Source organism: Protobothrops mucrosquamatus, unplaced genomic scaffold, assembly GCF_001527695.2.
Source record: "Protobothrops mucrosquamatus isolate PMUCROS unplaced genomic scaffold, P.Mucros_1.0 scaffold1398, whole genome shotgun sequence".
NCBI lineage: Eukaryota > Metazoa > Chordata > Lepidosauria > Squamata > Viperidae > Protobothrops > Protobothrops mucrosquamatus.
The window spans coordinates 35,453-55,567 of record NW_015387583.1 but is presented as its reverse complement, the minus strand read 5'-3'; the positions used below and the strand labels follow the sequence as shown (position 1 = coordinate 55,567).

Here is a 20,115-nt window from a genome sequence, read left to right as displayed (position 1 = left end):
CAGGAGTCCATTCATCTTATAATTGCCAAGGTTGGAAAACCCTATTTGAATGGAACAGATTTAAAAAAAAATAAATCCAAAAGATCTGTAAAATACCATGTGTAGCTGAAAAAGTGTTGTGCAGCCACCTGATTTACAAAGTGGCCAAGAGGTATGTGTGCCATTATTCCAATTCCACTGTGCAGCCACCACTTCATAAATATGCAGCCTCCCTGGCTTTAACTAGGATCCAAAGAAAAACAAGAACCCATTAAATCTATGGGACTTCTTCAGATCAATAAGGGCAAGTAGCAAGGGAAGCTGCAGAAGGATGGGGGCTCTTAAAACAGAAACCAGCAGTTTCATTTTTCTAGCATCTTCAGCACTAGCATTTCAAGAAGCACTGCCAAAATAAATTCGAAAGAAAACCTACAAGATCCTAATAATAAAGTAGAAAGTTGCAAAACTTTTTTTTTTTTTTTTGCAAAGAAATTAACTTTGGGGAAACAAATTTTGCCATTCTAAGTGATAGCCACACAGCAGAGGAAAGCTAGGTCCTTAGTGAAAGTCACAGCTGGTAATCAGGTGCCGATTTACACTAAGCAGCAGATTTCTTTCCATAGAATACAATACAGTTTGCTTCAATACTAAACAAATGTTCAGTTTGTATATAAGACCAATTATCTTAATTCATCCCACAGAAAAGAAACCTGAACGCATGGGCAAGAAACACTACAATTGTGGACAAACTGTCAAGTGTCCTAGATTTCTTCATCATCCAGGGGACTTAGACATAGGATAACCCCACTAAAGCTGGTACTAACTCCCCTTCCCTTCCCTTCCCTTCCCTTCCCTTCCCCTTCCCCTTCCCCTTCCCCTTCCTTTCCTTTCCTTTCCTTTCCCTTCCCTTCCCTTCCCTTCCCTTTCCCTTCCCTTCCCTTCCCTTCCCCTTCCCTTCCCTTCCCTTTCCCTTCCCTTCCCTTCCCTTTCCTTCCCATCCCATCCCATCCCATCCCATCCCATCCCATGCAGACTTAAATACATTTTTGTAATATCTTGAATGAACAGAACCAGAAAAAGCTAACAAGCATTTTTAGTTAATCATAAGGAAAGTATTGCCTGGGAACAGAGTCCAAAGTCTAAGATTTTTTTTCTTGCAAATTTTTTTTTTTGCTATGAAAAGTTTGCAATAACTTAGATGGAGAACAGAATATGAGGCACTAGGGAAGGTTGCAGGCTTCTCAGGAGGCTGGGGCTGGAGAAGCTACGATTGTGGAATGGAAAGGCAATAAGGGAGTCAGAGGACCTGGTTTGCTGGAATTGTGGCTTACCAACATAAAGTAAAGCAAATTATCATGGTTACACACTGGAAATGGAGATACACCCATAAACTTAGAACAAGAAAAATTAAAGGCACTTCATTGCTTTAATTGCTGCTGGAGACCAACCCTCATTAGTCCCAGGCAGTAATAACTGGAAACCACAGATTCCTCAATCTCTGTTGAGATGTATCAGGCATGATAGATAAGGATTTGAAAAGTTGATTAATCATTTCACAGTTCTTATGGTTAAGTTCATTTCCAAACTAGAGATTTACAGAGTAAATCAGCATCATTGTGGCTACACAAAGGTACAAAGATGGATAGATGATTACAAATGACCAGAGATTGGCCTGCTTTTACACAGGTCAAAGAGTTTGATGGGAAAGGTTGGGAACACAAGTGATTGCCATAACAATAGATTGCTGCTTAGGTTGTGGGCAAATGTAGACAATAAGGCCTGGAAATTTGAAAGGATAGGGAAGGTTTACTTGCAAATAAGGAAAAGATGGGCAATTGGAGAAAGAAGACAAGGATCCACTGACAGTGAATGAGCGAGGTTAGACTGGAAAGGCCAGCAGATTTGAGACAATAAGTTGTTTAGTTGAGGAGAACTTCTACAGGCAATGGTTCTCTTAGGGAGAAGGAACTCTTGAGCAAATTTATCCACATTTATTTCCCCCTTCTCTCCTGGTACACACTCCCTCCTCCTCCTCTTAACAGTGATTCTGGATTCTCCACCCAATTTCATTTCTCCAAGGGGCCTCTAGACAAGGTGGTGGTGGTGGTGACCAGTTTTAAGGAAAATGTGCGATTCTGAACTTGGAAGTCTCCAAGGATCCAGAAAACACCTGAATTCTAGCCAGGCTTAGGGAGGTGGAAGAGAAACCCCAGAAGGGCAAGGCCAGGGATCCCAGGATAGTGGCTGGGGAGGAAACCGAAGGCGACTCACCGGATCCTTCGGCAGTGACAATCGCCTCGGGGGAAATGCAGACCCCTCGGTCGTAAACAGGCAGCTCGTCGCAGGCCAGGCTGTCCGGCCAGGCGTGGCCGTACTTGATGAGGACCGGTTCGCAGCCCGTCCGGGCCCTCTCGCAGACGGACTTGCAAGGCTTGATGGGCTCGTGCTGGAAGTCGAGGGTGCAGATGGGCGCGTACATGGCGCAGAGGAAGAAGAGCAGGTCCGGGCTGCAGTGGATGCCCAGCAGCCCCTCGAACTGCTCCATGGCCAGGATGGCGTTGGCCTGCGTGCTGTGGTGCAGGTGGTTGGGCATCTTGGTCATATTCCAGGGCAGAGACTTGCAGAGCGGGATGCGCACCGGCTCGCACGCCGCGGCCCGAGCCCCCGGCGCCCAGGAAGCCAGCAGCCCGGCCAGGGCAAGCAACAGAACGGGCGGAGGCGGCGGCAGCAGCAGCAGCAGCATCTTCCCAGAGCCGCGGCCGCAACCCAGCGACAACCTCTACCCTTGGCGAAGCCCGCTTTCTTCCCGGCGGAGGAGGGTGGACCGCCCCCGACTGCTCGGGGACCCTCTCTCTGGGCGACTCCTACAAATACAGCTGCGGTGCCGAAAGCTGGCCGGAGAGCCTCTCCCACCTTTACCCGCACAGCCCGGGCGGGGAGCGAGGTTGGATTCCTCCCCCGGGTCCCGAACTCGGGAAAGCAAGCTTCTTTGCCTCCTTCAGAGAGTCTCCGGCTCGGGCAGGCTAGAGAGGCCAAGAGAGAAACAGAAGTTGCGCCGGTGCGGGAGAGAGGCGCGAGGTGGAGGCAAGAAGTTTCCTAAGGGAGGCGGGAGACCAATCGCGCCGCTCGGCGAGCTCAGGTCCTTCAAGGCCGGCTTCGCTGATGTGTGACTGGACCGCGCCGCTGCTTTTTCACTCCCTTCCCACCTCCCGGCCGGAGAGCCCCACCTCCCTTCTCGCGCCGCACCCCCCCCCCCGGCTCCCCCTCCCACCCACTTTTTCCTAGGAGAGAGAGAGAGAGAGAGAGAGAGGAGCGACCTGACCTGAGGCTGCCTCCCGCTTCCCTCCCGGGCAGACGCCCCCCGCCCCTTTCTGTTTATCCATCTGGAAAGCGGCCGCCTCCTTCGCTCGCTTTGCGCCGGGGTTTNGGGGTGGGGGGGGGGAAGCTTCTGGTTCTGCCCGAAAACGAGCCGTGGCGACAGTCCCCATAATAAGGTGGCTTCAGACTGAGATTCGTCCCTCGACCCTAAACTGGCAACTTGGCTGAGGAAGCATCTTAATCCTCCCGCTCCTCTCTCTGAAACCAGGCTTAAATTCCTTATGGAGTAAACGGGGGAACTTGTTCTTTTCCTTTCGACTTCAGTATTCTTGCCCCCCCCCTCTTTTTACAACTTTCTCCTTTCTACTTCTCCCCCCCCTCCTTTCTACTTCTCCCCCCCACCCCCCCAACAATAGAAGTGGCTCATAGAGCTTGCCTTAAAGGTCCCCCCAAATCTATTCTCGTTTGTCTTTTAAAGACCCTTTTCATTTGTCCTAGTTTCCCCCCACACACACACACACCTATCCACAAGCCCTCCCCACCCTCATCTTTGGGAAAACTTTCACTTAGTGGCCAAAGGCAGCTCTTCCCACATGGATCCAGATGCTTTTGATCTTCGGGAACAAATAGAAAGCAGACCCTCTCCGCCGTCCCCTCTCTCTCTCACCCTTGGACCCCCCCCTTCATTTCCCACTGGTCTCAGGGCAGAAAATGAAGCCACCGGCCAATGCACACCCTCCCACCAAACAGAAGGTGAAAATCAACCAAGGAGGGCAGCAGAATTCCCCGCCAGACGCAGCCTAACAGGAAATCACCTTTGCTCCCCATCCTTCAAATACGCTTTTGTTTTCACCCTCTCCTTTACACTCGGTGGAGAGAGATGAAAATGGAAAGGAAACTTGCCTTATCCATCTCTCCCAGGGCATTCCTGCGCCCTCATTTGGCTAGAAGGAAGAGTTACAAAGAATGGTGAGTGAGGGGTCAGCCCCACATTGGTCCCAGTATTGAATAATGGCTTCAGGTGGTTTTCTATATTTTTCATATTTTTTTTTTTCATTTTATTATATTTATACCCCGCCCTTCTCCCGTAGGACTCAGGGCGGCTTACAGCCAGTTAAAAACAGTTTAATACAATACAATACAAAGTTTTAAAAAAATCATTAAAAATAAATATTTAAATCGGCCGCTTCTACTAAAATTTGGCTAAAACCAATATATATGACTCTGCTGCAAAAACTGTAAGTTTGTACTCAGCCCTCCGAGTTTCCAGTGGCATTTTTATAACTCTGCAATGGGAGAAATTATGCAATCATTCCCCTGATTGCTTTAAGATTATTTTATGGCCTACTCTTGTTGCTGTACGGTTGGTTAGTTCGTGGTGAAAGATTTGCAGGCAAGTGCCGCACTTGCACCCCTGCATGCCCCAAAGCACCAGTTTGAATCCAAAGGGCTGCACTGTCCTAAAAGGTAAATCTTCAAGTTCAACTTGATTTCGTGGACATATCCAGGTTGTTTTCTTGGCAACAATAAAGTGGGTTCCCACTGAGTTCATTTGGAGTGTTTTTCAGATTTCACAGTTTGTAGTTTCCTGGTGCCTCCTGTCCAAATAACAATCAGACACCGCTTGGGTGTTTCAAGATCAGCCAAGGTTAGCCAATTGCTACTAGGTAGGGGGGCTTTAACGTGGAGCTGTCATTTAAAATTACTCATGATAGTCAATAGAGCATTGATAGATATTAGGTGGAGGGGGGAGAGGACAGGATATCTATGTCGGGGAATATAGTCTCATTTCCCTTGGAGGGCATATGAAATTAGTGTTGGGTGATATTCATGTTTTCTAGCAAATTTGGGCTGTCTGTGGCTACTCATTATAGGCAGTTATTGGCTAAACATTAGCAGATGCCAATGTTTTATATCAAGCAATGGCTAGGTACTACCTCAGGGGTGTCAAACTTGCAATGTCACGTGATGTATCATGATGTATCGTAACTTTTTTTGCCATTGCCGGCAATGGGGTGGGCACAGTTTCACTATGATGCATCCGGCTTATGGGCCGGCAGTTTGACACCTCTGTACTACCTGCTAGATTCAAATTGCATTGGGGATTTAATAATTTGCCAAATGCAAAAGGAACAAGGAGAAGGTTTGCAAGTTCATCAGACATTTGCTCATGGATATCATTATGAAATAACATGGCAAAGCATGTGGGTTTATTCAGGGTTTTGTAATATTGGAAAAATATGATAAGGTTTCTTAAATGATCATTTAGTAGGTTGATTCATTTAACATGTAACTTGATATCATGAACTGCCAATGATGATGTGGGTGCTGGATTTTTTTTGTGTTTTTTAAACATAACTTGAGATTCCAGGATGGCTTTGATTTTAGTTTATTTTTAAATCAGTTGTTGATAGAGCTCCTCTTGTTTGCATTATAAATATTGTGAGGTAATTTTCACAGATTTCTGATAAGACTTAAAAATGGGATAGCCCTTTGGGGACTTTATGAGGGAGACATATACTTACAAGAGTAATAAAATCAAACAATATATTGGAAAATACAAAACAATACTATATACTGACACAATAAAACAGTCCAGCTTTGATAACTCCTTGATAAATCCTCGGGGGGGGGGGTGGGGGAGAAGTCTTTGCAACTTTCTAAAACTTGCAAAATTCTCCCAGGACTCCAGAGCAGGTTGGTTTTCAGTTAAACCAAAGATACAAATGAAATAATGGAAATTTCATAAGTATATATTCATGATAGTCTGGGAGGAAAATTTAAAATGGCATCATGTGTAATTTGTTACAGGTGCAACCTTTGTGTAATGTAACTTAAGACAGTCACAAAAAGCCTCCAAGGCCAAGAAGAAGGTCAAGTTGGAAATGATATGCAGCTGTTGTCAGCCTCTTATTTCAATGGTACTTTTTTTTAAAGGTACAGCAAAAAACTGACATTTGTTCCCTTGCATAGTGTTTTCCTATAGTTACTGTTTTCTGTACTGTGTACTGCTGTATTGTAATGCTTGGAACAATTCTATGTTTGAATCTAATGGAGGATATAATAAATGAAGCCTTTGTATGATGGGCCAAGAACAACATTTCTGGAAGATTTTTTGTTTCTATTAACAAAATTTAAAAAATATTTGAACCGGGGTGTGTGTGTGTGCACTGGAATAAAACTCAGAATGAAATAAACTGGTAATCAAAACCTCACCAAGATAGCTAACCATCTGAATTAACTGCATTTGTTAAAATATACTATTTCAATTTTTATTTTTATTTCCTTGGAACTTTTGCAAAAGAAATATCATACCAAAGGTTTCCTTGAACATTGTCTAGGGTCAGTGGTTGATCAAATAGCTTTCACAGTGATATAGCAAATGAATCCTAACATCTTTAAGTTACTTATTACCATTGTATACTCAATTGCTTAAGAAGACAATACACTGAGTTCAACAAGGTTGTCTTGTGAATAGGTTTAAGTTATAGGAAATTTGAACTTCCTGAACAGATGGACAATGGCACCAGTTACCTAGAGGAGCAATGGCCTGGGGCTTTTGACCAGAAGAGACCTGATCAGGAGTCCCTCATTCTGAATCTTCTGTGTTAAGTAGAATCTTAATTTAAATGACTTATAAGATTCCCGTTTAACCTATAAGGTTCACAGATTGCTTTAAGTTACAATTGGCCAACTTTGTGTACCATGCCACTAGATAATGCTTTATTTATAAGCCACAATGACTGAGTTTACATAATATAGTAAATAGTGAATAACCAAATTATGACATGCAAGGTGAGACCCTGTAATGGGCAATAGGAATAAACTTGAGGAACCCTGAGTTGAAAGTCCTTTAACTGGATCATCTACAAAGCCCCATCAACTATTGCAGAGATAAAATAACATCAAGGCATTAAGGAAGTCTTTTCCTGCCGAGCAGATGATCCTTTTGGAATGAGGGGAAGAATGTAGTATGATCCCTCACAGTTCTATAGGCTACATTTGGGGGAAAGCCCAAGACTGCGTGGATTCTTGAATCATTGATTGCTTTCATTCATAATATAAAACCACACAGTTCAGGACATGAACTTATTAATGTGGGGGCTACCATTACAGTTGCTCCGGTATTCTAAAGAATGCAATGTCAGGAATTGTAGGGATCACCAGTCTGCAAGTTATAACAATTAGTTATCATTTACAACTATCAGTTTCCAAACTCTGCCCGTTACCTGCCTTTCATCCTACACCTCATCTTATCAAGCTTCCTCTCCAAGACAACCTTTGGCTAATAGGATACGTACTGACTTATTTCTTCGTTTCAAAGTCCATGACTTGGCTGGAAATTGTTTAGCAAGGAAGTTAATTCAGTTCTTACATCTTTCGTATTTATTAATCATCACACAGGGGCATCTGCCTTTCTCTAGACCAGTGGTTCTCAACCTTTTTAATGCCGCGACCCCAACCGGTCGTAAGTCGAGGACTAAACCGGTCGTAAGTCGAGGACTAAACTGGTCGTAAGTCGAGGACTACCCAACCGGTCGTAAGTCGAGGACTTTCCCTGCCCGGGAGCGCCGCGCATGCGTGGTTCCGCCCCCTGCGCCGGCCGAGGCATAGCTGGCAAGCGGCAGAGACGGAGCAGGCCAACCACCAGCTGGCCCAGCTCAAGGGAGGTAAGGCACCCGCCGGAAAAGGGGAAAAAAATGGCAGACAGCCTTGCTTGGCGACCCCCGTGAAATGGTTGATCGACCCCAAATGGGGTCGCGACCCATAGGTTGAGAACCGCTGCTCTAGACTTTAAGGGTGTTTATGACTAAATTTAAAACCCCTGGACAATATCTGACTTGTCAGTAGGGTGGTGGAGAAATAGGAAATAACATGGAAAAGATGAAAGGGGAAGGGTGTAGATTTGGGGGGAAGGCAGCTGTTTTGCACCTACCAGTCTCCGGATTCATCTTCAGATACAGGCAGTCCTCAACATACGAGCACAACTGAGCCCAACATTTTTGTTGCTAAGTGAGAAATTTGTTAAACGAGTTTTGTCCCATTTTACGACTTTTCTTGCCACATTTGTTAAATGAATGACTGCAGTTGTTAAATTACTAACACTGTTAAGTGAATCTAGCTTCCCCATTGACTTTGCTTGTCAGAAGGTCGCAAAAGCGATCACATGACCCCGGGACACTGCAATCGTCATAAATATGAACCAGTTGTCAAACATCTGAATGTAAATCACATGACCATGGGGATGCTGCAACGGTCATAAGTGTGAAAAATGGTCATAAGTCACTTTTTTCAGTGCTGTTATAACTTTGAACGGTCACTAAATGAACTGTTGTAAGTCAAGTGAAGGAATATGAGACCTATCAAGCAGGAAAATGTTGGCTACACTATCCTTGTCTACACTACCTAACTGTTCCCTTTATGGGGCAGAATAGAAGAAGGATCATTTTCTGCTGCTTTTGTGTGCATAAAAGGGTTAAAGCTGAAATAACCACTTACTCCCTTTGAGACTATTTATGCTAATGATACACAGCTACTGTTACTGTTTCCAGGTGGCCCTGGCAAGTACTGTTTCCTTGTGATAGATACCTAGATAAGGTAAATGGTTGCCTATTGTTCATGTTTCTCTCTTTCCCTATTTATGAATGCCTCTTAACCCATTTTTACCAGATGCACATTTTATGCTTGTTGAACTTTCATAAAGAAATAGCAAACTATATTTTTGCTACTGAACTGAGGGGCAGGTGTGTATGCTCCAATCTGGATATACAGTAGTGCTTAAAACTTTATGAACCTCTTGAATGTTCAATACTTCTGCACAAATATGATCTAAAACATTATCTTTTCTATACACAAGTCCTTAAAACTAGATCAGGAGAACTCAATTAACCAAACAAGTCAAAATATTATAGCTGTTCATTTATTTATTGAGAAAAATGATCTAAGTGTGTTCTGTAGGGATTGACTAGTAACATGCTGGATGCAAATTATCTACAGTAATTTTCAAGCAAACTGGTTATGGGCCCAAGAGGGAGGCAAAATTAAACTTTGAGCATTCCAATAAAATAATCCAAGGTATTTTCAAGGGCTTAGTCAAGCATATAGCTGAACCACCATTCAGAGCTCACAAACTATGGACTGTGCATTCGGGCTTAATTAGGAAGTACTACATGCAAAACTATATCTCTCAGAAATTCTGGAGAAGTCACATCCAAAAGCAGTTCTAGTCAAGTTAGTTTGGATGAAAAAATGATAGGTTAGTTAAGTATGGAATAATTCTAAGGTTGAACTATAAGTTGTTTCAAAATTGTGCTTCAGGAAAGATCTGGGATGAGCTAAGCAATCATATGCATACTCAGGAATCAGCAATATTACTTTAATGTTCAGAAAACTCATGAATCTGAAATTATCAATGAATGAAAATTTAATAGAACCTGTGTTAGGGCATCAACCTATTCAGCAGACGTAAGGCCATACCAATGCCAGATATAGGCATAAGCTGAACGAGCTACAGTTAGGGCCTCACAAAATGTCAGAATAACAATTTTCTGTTTTTGCAAATGAGTTTATTATTATATTAATAGTTATTTCATTACTTATGTTGTCAGTGTTTGTATATATGTTAACATATCTTAAAATTATTTTAAGATTATATTTAAGTATTGTTTCCAGGATATACTATATTACAATCTATGAAAGAGATCAAGTCAGCCAAATAATATGTAATCAGTAAATACATTCATTTGAAAAAAATGTTTTTTTTTCACTTTAAATACCTAGCTTTTAAATAATTAAAAGACAAATATGTTTTCAATATTTTTGCGGTACCAGAAGATCCTGTTTTGGTATGCATCTTGGTGAGACTTGCTGGTTATGCTTTTTAACAAGGGGCCTCCAAGCTTTATATAGTTTAGGGCCTCACTAAGTCTAAATCTGGCATTGTGTAAACTAAAAAACACTAAAGAGATAATAGAAGTAATCAAAATCATAATAAAATTTGTCTCAAGAATGTAATTGCCAAACTGGAGGCACACTGCATGATAATGATAACATTGTTATTATATCAAAGAATTCTCTAAAAATAAAATAAAATGGAAGAACATAAATTAACATTACAGTAGTAAAGGAGAAGATATTGAAAGGGAATGCACACTTTACAGAGTTAAAACAATAGAAAAAGATAAATGAGATCAAACTTTCTAAAAGAAAAGTCAAATCTTGCACAGATTGAAAAAAAAACAAAAACAGAGGTGCAGACAAATAAACTGCTTTTATGTTAGATGCTTCCTTGAAAGTGGACATAATCCTGAAATTGAAAATCTTATTTTTTGTTCTGAATAGTGGTGCATTAAATCAAGATATCTGTAACTAAGTGTGTTTATAAGTCTTGATGGATTTTATTAAAGAAAACTTAGCAAATGGAATGTTAGTATAGGTATGTGGAAAATACAGTGCTAAACTGAAATGACTGATGAATCATAATGAAAACAGGAATCCTTTAAGAATCATATAATGCGCCTTAATTGGATGCAATTTAAAACCATAATGAAAGCAAGAATCTTGCTTAATGTACCTGAATGAGATGTAAATTACATAAGTCACTATAATAATATAATGCAGTTGTAAAATTGACCTATTTTGCCCTGTTACAAAATACCACAAAGTAATGTTAATGGCAAAGCACAATGAAGCTAATTTGTAGGAACTTATTCAACCTGAGTAGGAAATAAAGGATGAGGACAATTGAATTCTCGTTGCAAGGAACAAAGAGAATCAAAATATGGATGCTATTTAAAGGAAAAAGAAATACTGGCCGTCTTCAAGTTGCCACCATTCATTTAGTGACCATTTGAACTAGAAAAATGAACTTCCAACTGGTCCTTGCACTTAACTATTGCAGTATGATTAAAATTCGGGTACTTGGCAACCGGCTTATATTTATGACCATCACAGCCTACTGCGGTCATGTTCTCTTACCCTATGTGAACTGCCTCCACTTCCCCTACCTGCTGGATCTTCCCCCCTTCTCTGTCCTTTTGGACCCTCTGGACAGCAGGGCTGGGATGAAGGGGCCACTGTATTCTGCTGACATTACCTGTCACCACCCCAGCCGACCTTCAACTTCTTCACCTTGCTGTGCCTCACACCTACCCTCTGCTGGGCTGAGGAGTACAGGTGAGTATGTTTGCACGACTCCTGGCTGCTGGTGGACTGAGATTGCTGAAGCAGGACAGGCCCACTAGGAACCCAGCAGCAGGTGGTGGTGAGGTGGTGGCAAGCATGCATGCATGCAGTGGTGAGCTGAGGATGCTGAAGCAGGACAGGTCTGCCAGGAGCTCAGTGGCCAGGGAGGCGGAGGCAAGGCCAGCCCTGACAGAGCCCCTATGCCATGGAGCCTGAGGTAAAAAAGACAATTAGACAGTTAGGATAGTGTTGTTGGTGGTGCGGTATGGTGGTGGAATACAGCAGCCTTTTCATCTCGGCCATGCTGTGCAGGGTGTCCAGAAGGACAGAGGTGTAAAGGGAGATAGGTGGGTGGAGAGAATTGATGGGGGGTGGGATAATTTGTGCAGGGCAGAAGAGTGAAGTCCCGGCCTATCCACCACAGCTGGGACTGCCAGAACTGCGGTCACTAAGTGGTGCTGTCACATGATGTTTTGTTTAAAGATTGCTTCACTTAGAAAGAAATTTCCAGTTCCAGTTAGAATCATAGCCTCAAGACTACTTGAAGGAAACACTTTTCCTAGGCTTGACTGCAAAACAGTAATTAGAACTATTCAGACATTTTTTGCCCCATGCCAATCAAGACAAGGGTGGGAAAAACTACTTTTTAAAACTTTCTTTTTTAAAAAATATATATATTATTGATTTTTAACATACACCTTAATAGTTAGTAAACAGCTTGTTGTCTGGGTTAGTGTTTAAAAAAACAATAATAATTAATTTCTCTAATTCTATAGTCCATAAATAGCTTTACTTGATTTCCTCTTCTTCCAATAATATTCTCTTTTGCCAACCTTAAATTAAAACTTTCTTTTTAAAACTTTATCCTTTTAACCTACTTATCTGGAAAGACATCTACTCACAAAAGGTGCAGATGAAACCCCACATAATTTATGGGCAAGCCCAATATATCATATCTGAAGTTATTTAGGTGCCAAACCTATGCACATATCCCTAAAGAAAAAAAGGAATAAATTACATTGCAGAACCCAGTTAGGAATAATGCTGAGAAGTTGAATAGAAACAAAAGACCACAAATAATTTATTTTAATGAGGAAGAAAATAACCCTTAGGTGAACTGCAGTGTTTAAATAACACAAATTTGGTTTTAAAAGTAACACTTGGATTTATCCAGGAAGTTCACAAAGGGAAGCAACAAATAACAACACTGGACAGTCAGAAGGGGTTCCTGAAAAGAAATCTAAAATAGCATCGGGATTCAGAAAGTGCTACTCACATATAATCAAACTGAGGCCCAGGATTAGAATTAAGATCTCAAAAGATCTAAGGAATCCCACTTGAGATAACGTGCTGCACAGCTAGAGCAAAGGATGTGCCTAATTCCATCTGGTAGACAAGGACTCCCAACAACTGGACATAAAAATGGAAGGCAACTGTATGGCAAGTGATCCTTGCTTAAAAGTTAAACATGGATTCTAATAGAAATTTCAAAGGACAAGAGCCGTAAGATTGTAAGTGGGTTTTCAAAACAAAGCTTGAGGTTCCTGGGAATGTGCAACACCATAAAGCAGGTTAGTAGCAAAGGGCAGTGCACAAACATATCATGGTGATTATGATGTTTTTGTCACTAACATCTAAGTCAAATATGATTTCCAAGAATAAGCCAATTTGTTTTCCTACCTGGGAGGAAAATCACAAATAAGTAACAAAATCATTTGCTGTATTTTCAGACTCTGTCTAATGCAGAGTTAGTCCTGGTGGAGTGATAAAAATGAGCAGCTTTAATTCAGGACTCTAATCTTGCCGAAATAACATAGTCCATTGTTTCATTATGACAAAGATTAATTGAGAACTTGAGAAAAGGCTCATCCTTCTATGTCCCTCATCTTTAATATTTACTCTAGAGTTTGCAATTAACTAAGTATCGCTAATCTTTTTTTAAAAGTACAGTACATATATTTGCATCTAAATTGTTATTAAATGGTTGTGTGTTTGTAGTTTAACAGTTCTGTTTGCCAGCCTCTAAGGTATACTTAACTCATTGGTTTACCTTAGCCCCACAGTATGCAATTTCTATTAGTCTTGCAAAGTCAACATGATTTAAGGACAATGCCAGTGTGTGCTCTAACATCTCACATTTTCTAAAGAAGCTTTATCTTACCTTAATTATCAACAGCAAGACAGCAAAATCATTAATTCAATTTGAGCTTCCTCTCCCACATCAGCAAAAGCTGATTTTTGTAAGTAGCCAAAATGAATCAAATATGGAACTCAAAGTATAGAGATGGGTGCCTATATATTTAATTCATATATTTATAAATTTGAATTTTTATACTTGCTTTATGTACTTTTTTCATCCGATTGTTGTGCAGCACCCAGAGTTCTTTCTGGAGAGATAGGTGACTATATAAACTTCATAAAGCTAGACCGCTTCAATTTTATGTGTGAATTTTAGAGAATATTCAAGAGCGTAATATTTCAGTAATATAATTCTTGGAATCTTTGACCTTTTTACTTACACTCACATTAAACGGCCAAAATACTGTTGATACTGTATGCATTTTGTTAGCATTTTTAAAGTGTTGGCTTGGTTCAATGAATCTTGCAATCTGCAAATGTATGAATATCTTGAAAATAAGAACTAAGAAAAGGTGAATTTCTTCATTTGATATGAAACAAGTTTATTGCTGCTGAGCAGAATCTCAGGAAAAGAGCACTTGAACAGACTTTGTCTGCAAGCAACATTTCTATTTAATCTGTCAGGATTGAACTATTAGTCATAGCAGACAAAAGATATCTATTGACTTCCTATGAAAGATGTTATGTATGGACCACGAAACATAGATTCCACCTGTCTTCAAATCTATGTGCTCATAGATTTAATATTAGGACATCAAAGTAGTGATACAGGACTTTTGATTTCAATGGTTTAATAAAGTTTGAGGTAACAACTCTATTCAGAATCAGTCTCTAGTGTAGGAACATGCAACACGAAGCCCTTCAGATCTTCTTGATGTAATCATTGCTATCTGTGTTGACCGGGGTGATGGAAATCAAAATCCCACAGGTTGTCAATCCCTGCAGAGATGGCAGCCTAACTTCTTCAAACCCAATAGAAGTCAGGCTGGTATTGAAGGGAAGTAGACTGGTGTTGCTTTGTTCTAGTTTGGTCTTTCAGAACTGTCTGGTAATATGGAGTAACTAGAATTTTAGAAACATAAATGATTTTACCACTTGCACTGCATTCAGTAGGAAACAATAGACCTACAGCTAAACTTTAGTAAACGTAAAACTTTATAGGGAGGATTTTTAAACTTGTAAATGATTTGGAAAATGTTCATTATATCCTTCTTTTAACAGTATAATCATTGGGATCACTTCATAATACTGCCTGCGGATAGTATTTATTTGTATATTATCTGTATTATTTTTACAAATAACGAACACACCTTTCTTCTCCTACTTTCCCCACAATGGCACTGTGAGGTGAGCTGGGCTAAGAGAATGTGACTGGCCCAGTCACCTAGTCAGCTTACAAGCCTAAGATGTGACTAGAATCCAATCTCCATGCTTTTAGCATGGTTCCTTAACCACTACACCATACTGGCTCTCATAGACAAACTGGCTAAACTTATACTAGGTTTACAAGTCACATAAAGCCATATGGTTTCACTTAAGCATAGTTTTCTTAAATTAATTAATATAACACATTAAACAAGTGAAAGAACTATATTCTCTTAGTGTGTCAGGTAAACCTGGTCTATGTGAAACAGATATTTTTCATAAAAACAGACTGTGCTTATAGGATGGAAATTCCAAAAGTTACTGAAAATAGTTTTTTTTAGCCTACAGCAGAATGTACTGTCAATGGTGCAAACAATGGCACCATAATAATTTCACGTGTGCCTTGGAGCAGCAAAGTTAAGACATAGTCACACAGAATCTATTAGCATCAGACCTTTACTGATAGTAATTTAAAACCTCAGCAAGAGAAATTGGAGAAAAAAAAAGAATTGCCAACATTTGAAAACATTAGACACTGCAACAGCTGGATCTGTGTATCTCTAGAGGATTTGAAAGTAGACTAGAATGGAACTTAAATCAAGTTTTGAAACTTCAGGATAAGTAATAATTGTCACAGGAACAAGATTCATGCATGAATGATGCAGAACTAAGAGTTTTGGGGAGGCTGTATGTGGCATTCAAAGATGTTTCAAAAGAAGCACAGATGGCAAAGGATTGGCATAAGCAACTGTTGGTATTTGAAAGTAACTGAAAAGTATGCAACCAAAAGCTAGGGGACTAAACTTTTCGCTTCCTTTAGTTACAGTTAAGAAAAATGCAGAGCAACCTGCAAAGTTAGGTGTTTTTAATGCATTCAAAGTATTTAAAAAATAAAGTACTCTTCAATCAACTGTACTGTAATCATAGACATTAGAGATGACAGTAAGGGAAATGTTTTGCTCTTTCTTCTGTAGTTGTTAAGATACTAAAAATATATTCTGTACAAAAAAAGAGAACTAATGTTGAGTCAAACATTAAAGAAATTCTTTGATGAAGATACATTAAAATTGTGTCAGTTCAATCTAGCTTAGCATAAAATAGCAAAGTCACCAGCACATTTCAGTGTAGTGTTTATTGTATGTAATGGAAGATACACTTGAATTTCAAAAATTTAAAACATATAAAAAGTGGTTAAGGGCTAACATTTTATCAACATTTGATAAATGCATAAGAATGTTTATTATACAGGAGGATACAATGTAGTGTTAATGCCAATGGGGCACCATGGACATTAGTCTTAAAAAATTTCACTATGTAGGCTTTATACAAACAAAATCACTTTTTCTCATTTCAGATTGTATGGAGAAGATTGTTTAAGGATAAGCAATCCTATAACTTATTTTTAAAATATTAGATAGCATCTGTCATTAATGTGAGTGAGTGTTTCAAAAAAATAAAGTAAAAATGTTGTAGTTCACAGAAATGCACATCCAGATCTTATTTCTGATAAGAACAATAGGTACAGGTTGTAATTCTCCCTATATGAAATAATTTACACACAGATGAAAACTAGGAACACTAAAATAATCACTAAATAGAGTTCTTCATGGAGATAAACAAGCCATTATGATTTCTGCATGATCAAATATGAAAAAAACTCCATAACTTCAGCATTTCTCTTTTGAACAGAATTGAGACTCTTAAAAAAGAAAAAAAATAAAGAGATAATTTCAGCAAATGTGCAACCTAAAATCAGCCAAGCTTATATTGTAATACAACCATATTAAGAAACCACTGGTCAGAAATACAACTGCATTGGGAAAAAGTTCAGAATCCACAAAAGTCTGCCAGGCCATAAAAGAAAACAGCTCCACAGTTTACAAGTAAAACTGAGGCAACAGAGAGGCGTGCTTAATTGGTCTCCAGATAAGTAGCTATTCAGGCAGAGGATGTGACACTTTGTTTGTACACAGCATGGTACGCATTCCGTAGCAAGACGTAGGGAAAGCAGGACTCCAGAAGATCCATAGTCAGGAAGGGAGACTCCTGCACAATCTAAGATAAAAGAGGAAATCAGTCAGAATCTGGGCAAAGAGTAGAATTCAGGATGCTGGTAAAATTTGTCTTCCTATATTTACGGATATTCGTACAGGTGTACACACACACACACACACATTTCAACTAAGGCTTCAATAAAAATGACATTTTGGGGGCAATCTCTATAACAAGGAGACTCCAATTGCTGCAAGGGAGACCTCTGGTCTGTAAAGCCTGTAAGCCAAATAGTTAATTTGCCTGTTCTTTTTGGATGCATTATAAATTACTCTCATTCCCAAAATTTTTGTAAGCGTCAGGGTGAAGGTTCGTTCTCTGAGTTTGAGCGTCGGTTTCTGAACGGTTCGTCACTAGGCTAGGTAACATCTTCAGTGGTGTTTAGTAGATGTCTGTGTCAGTGTTCTATTGTTTATAAGGGCTTCAGGTGTGGGAGTGTCAGGTGAGGGTCTTGCAATGGGCCAGGTGTGAGTCATCAGAGAGAGGCCTGTGATGGAGAGGTACTTCAGGTCAGGATCCTTGGAGGGTGTGAATTACCCTCCCATCACAAGCCTCTCTCTGATGACTCACACCTGGCCCATCACAAGACGACCCTCACTTGACATACCCACAACTGAAGCCCTTACAAACAATAGACACAGACATCTACTGAACACTGCTGAAGATGTTACTTAGCCTGGTAACGAAACGTTTGGAAACCGAGCCTCAAACTCAGAGAATGAACCTTCACCCTCATCCTATAGCCGAGCTACAGATATGTGCCACAATTGCAAATTTATAAATATTTATAAATTGCTCTCATTCCCAAAATATTTGTTATGATTCTATGCACATTTGTGAGGTGCTCCAACCAATTTAGAATGTGGCAATCATGTCACATTGCTAGCAGACTCTGACCCACAAGAGAGAATCACAATGGTCAGCCTACTATTTTTCTTCTCCTTACATTTTCAGAGTGAGCTGAATGAGCACGATATCACAATAAAGTAACTTTCAGAAATGCACTTGGTAGTGATCTATGTACTGCTGAGAAAATTTAAAATGGGAAACTGCTGGAGTGAGAGACAACACGGAAGAGAAGGCAAAGACAGTGTAATATTGTGGGCTCTAGCTGTACTGAACCGACACTCACAAAATCTGCAGCCAGCATACGTCCAATTTGAGACAAAACTAGGGGGGGGGGAAAGGCTGGAGTAGAAATTGTTTAAATAAGTTAAGCTTGTTGAGCAATTATTTTCCTGTGATCCACAACAATCTCTCTCTGCTTACTTGCAAAACAGCTTTAGGTGCAATAGTTAGGATTAAAGCGTACCATGTCAAGAAGTAAGTAAACAGATTCTCTGTTCCTTGTAGTGGTTTTGTCTGTCTCCTGGCCAATTTTTAGTAGACTGGAGGAGGCAAGCTGTAAGAATGCACACAACAGAGTTAGAATTCTTTATTGGCCAAGTGTGATTAGACATACAGAAGGAATTTGTTTCCGGTGCATAAGCTCTCAATGTGCTTACAAGCAACAAGTGATAAATCCTGATCACATACATGATTAAACATAAGCAAAACAAGTTACAGTTCCTCCTACTTTTAAGGCACACTATTTCATTTTCATTTCAGGACATGTGCAATGTCTGATACAAATACCACATAACACTAATAGTAATTCACAATGCTAAGGAATGTAACAAACACAGGGAATATTGGGTAATGAGTAATAATGAAATGAATGGGACTAACTGAACACTACACAGTTCATTTGATTATTCGAATCCCTCAATTAGATTCTATTGAAAAACAATACGCAAAACAAAAAATGGACATTCACTATAGCAATCATTATTATATAGAAACCCCCCCCCCACAGTATTATCAGGGTTGATAACAAACACAGTGCACACGAATCACTGTATAGGTTCAAACTTTGCAAAATAAAAGATTTAATTTCTGGAGCAGGTTATTTTGGAAAAAAATAATTGTACATACAGCCAAAAATTCTTTGAGACGATCTTCAATGCTTCCCTTGTGAATGGTAAATAAGGCTGCAGCAATCTGATTGATTGCTTTTGCCAGGCAATGGATATTGTTGCAGTGACCTAGACAAGAACACATTTATATTATTACATTTATTTTTTATGCATATACACATACAAGTCAATACTGCTTCCAGATAATGATCACCACTGCTTTTCATCCTATAAATACTTTCGCTATAGCTTAAACCTTTTCTAATCACTAATCTCTAAAAACCAGGCTTGATTGAAGCAAGATATTTATTTTTTGAAAACTACCATTCTGAGATAAAAATGACTTCTTGTTCCACACGAAAATGTAAGCACCAAGACTATATAAATTGAAATCAATAGCTTCAGCTGAACAGTTAATAGATTCTCTCCATGAATTCCCATAAATATTACCTTCAATGGCAGGACTGTATTGAGACATCACATTACTAGCCAAAGTTGGTAAGGAGACTGCCACAAAGACCATCAGAAGGCAAGCAATTTTATATTCCTCCTCTGGACTAATATTTTCTGAAAATGAATTCAAATTAAGACAATTTATTATGGGGGGGTGTGTCCAGAAAGAAACACACCCTAGATCAGGCATGTCAAACTGCCGGCCTGCAGGCTGGATGCATCATACTGAAACCGTGCCCACCCCATTGGCGGCAATGGGGAAAAAGTCACGATACATCGTGCGACGTCACGTGACATCGTGAGTTTGATATGCCTGCCCTAGATTAATCATTGAAGAGAAAGCTCAAGAAAGAAAACATAAAGAAAAAAGAATTGCCATGACATTAATGATTTTAAAAAAGGATGCTAGAGGGGAGAACAGTGAAGTATATATAGCTTGTTAAAAGAAGATATGAGAACAGGCAACTAAAATTCATTTTTGATGTGTGTCGTTGTGCCCACAGTAAAAAATGACAATAAAGGTTATCTTATCTTAATTACTGACAATTAGAAACTTACGATTTACAAGTATAATGTTTTTAAGGACCCATATTCATTTCAACTTGGTTTAAATGAAAACACACAAAGTTTTATATCCTACGTAGGGGCCAAGATAAATAAACTTAATCAA

General features: G+C 39.8%; 2 protein-coding genes across 2 annotated transcripts in view; both read right to left on the bottom strand.

Moving 5' to 3' along the window:
- Window positions 1-2,722, bottom strand: part of FRZB (frizzled related protein) — a 30,636-nt gene extending 27,914 nt beyond the window's left edge. The window contains exon 1 of the mRNA XM_029285187.1: window positions 2,251-2,722. Coding sequence (XP_029141020.1) covers window positions 2,251-2,722 — 472 coding nt within the window. The remainder of the gene's footprint in view (window positions 1-2,250) is intronic.
- Window positions 2,723-16,098: 13,376 nt separating this feature from the next.
- The window catches only part of NCKAP1 (NCK associated protein 1), a gene marked incomplete in the record, with an annotated part of 39,445 nt that continues 35,428 nt past the window's right edge, over window positions 16,099-20,115 (bottom strand). Inside the window, 4 exon segments of the mRNA XM_015821745.1 lie at window positions 16,099-17,040; window positions 18,350-18,439; window positions 19,012-19,121; window positions 19,443-19,559. Coding sequence (XP_015677231.1) covers window positions 16,924-17,040; window positions 18,350-18,439; window positions 19,012-19,121; window positions 19,443-19,559 — 434 coding nt within the window.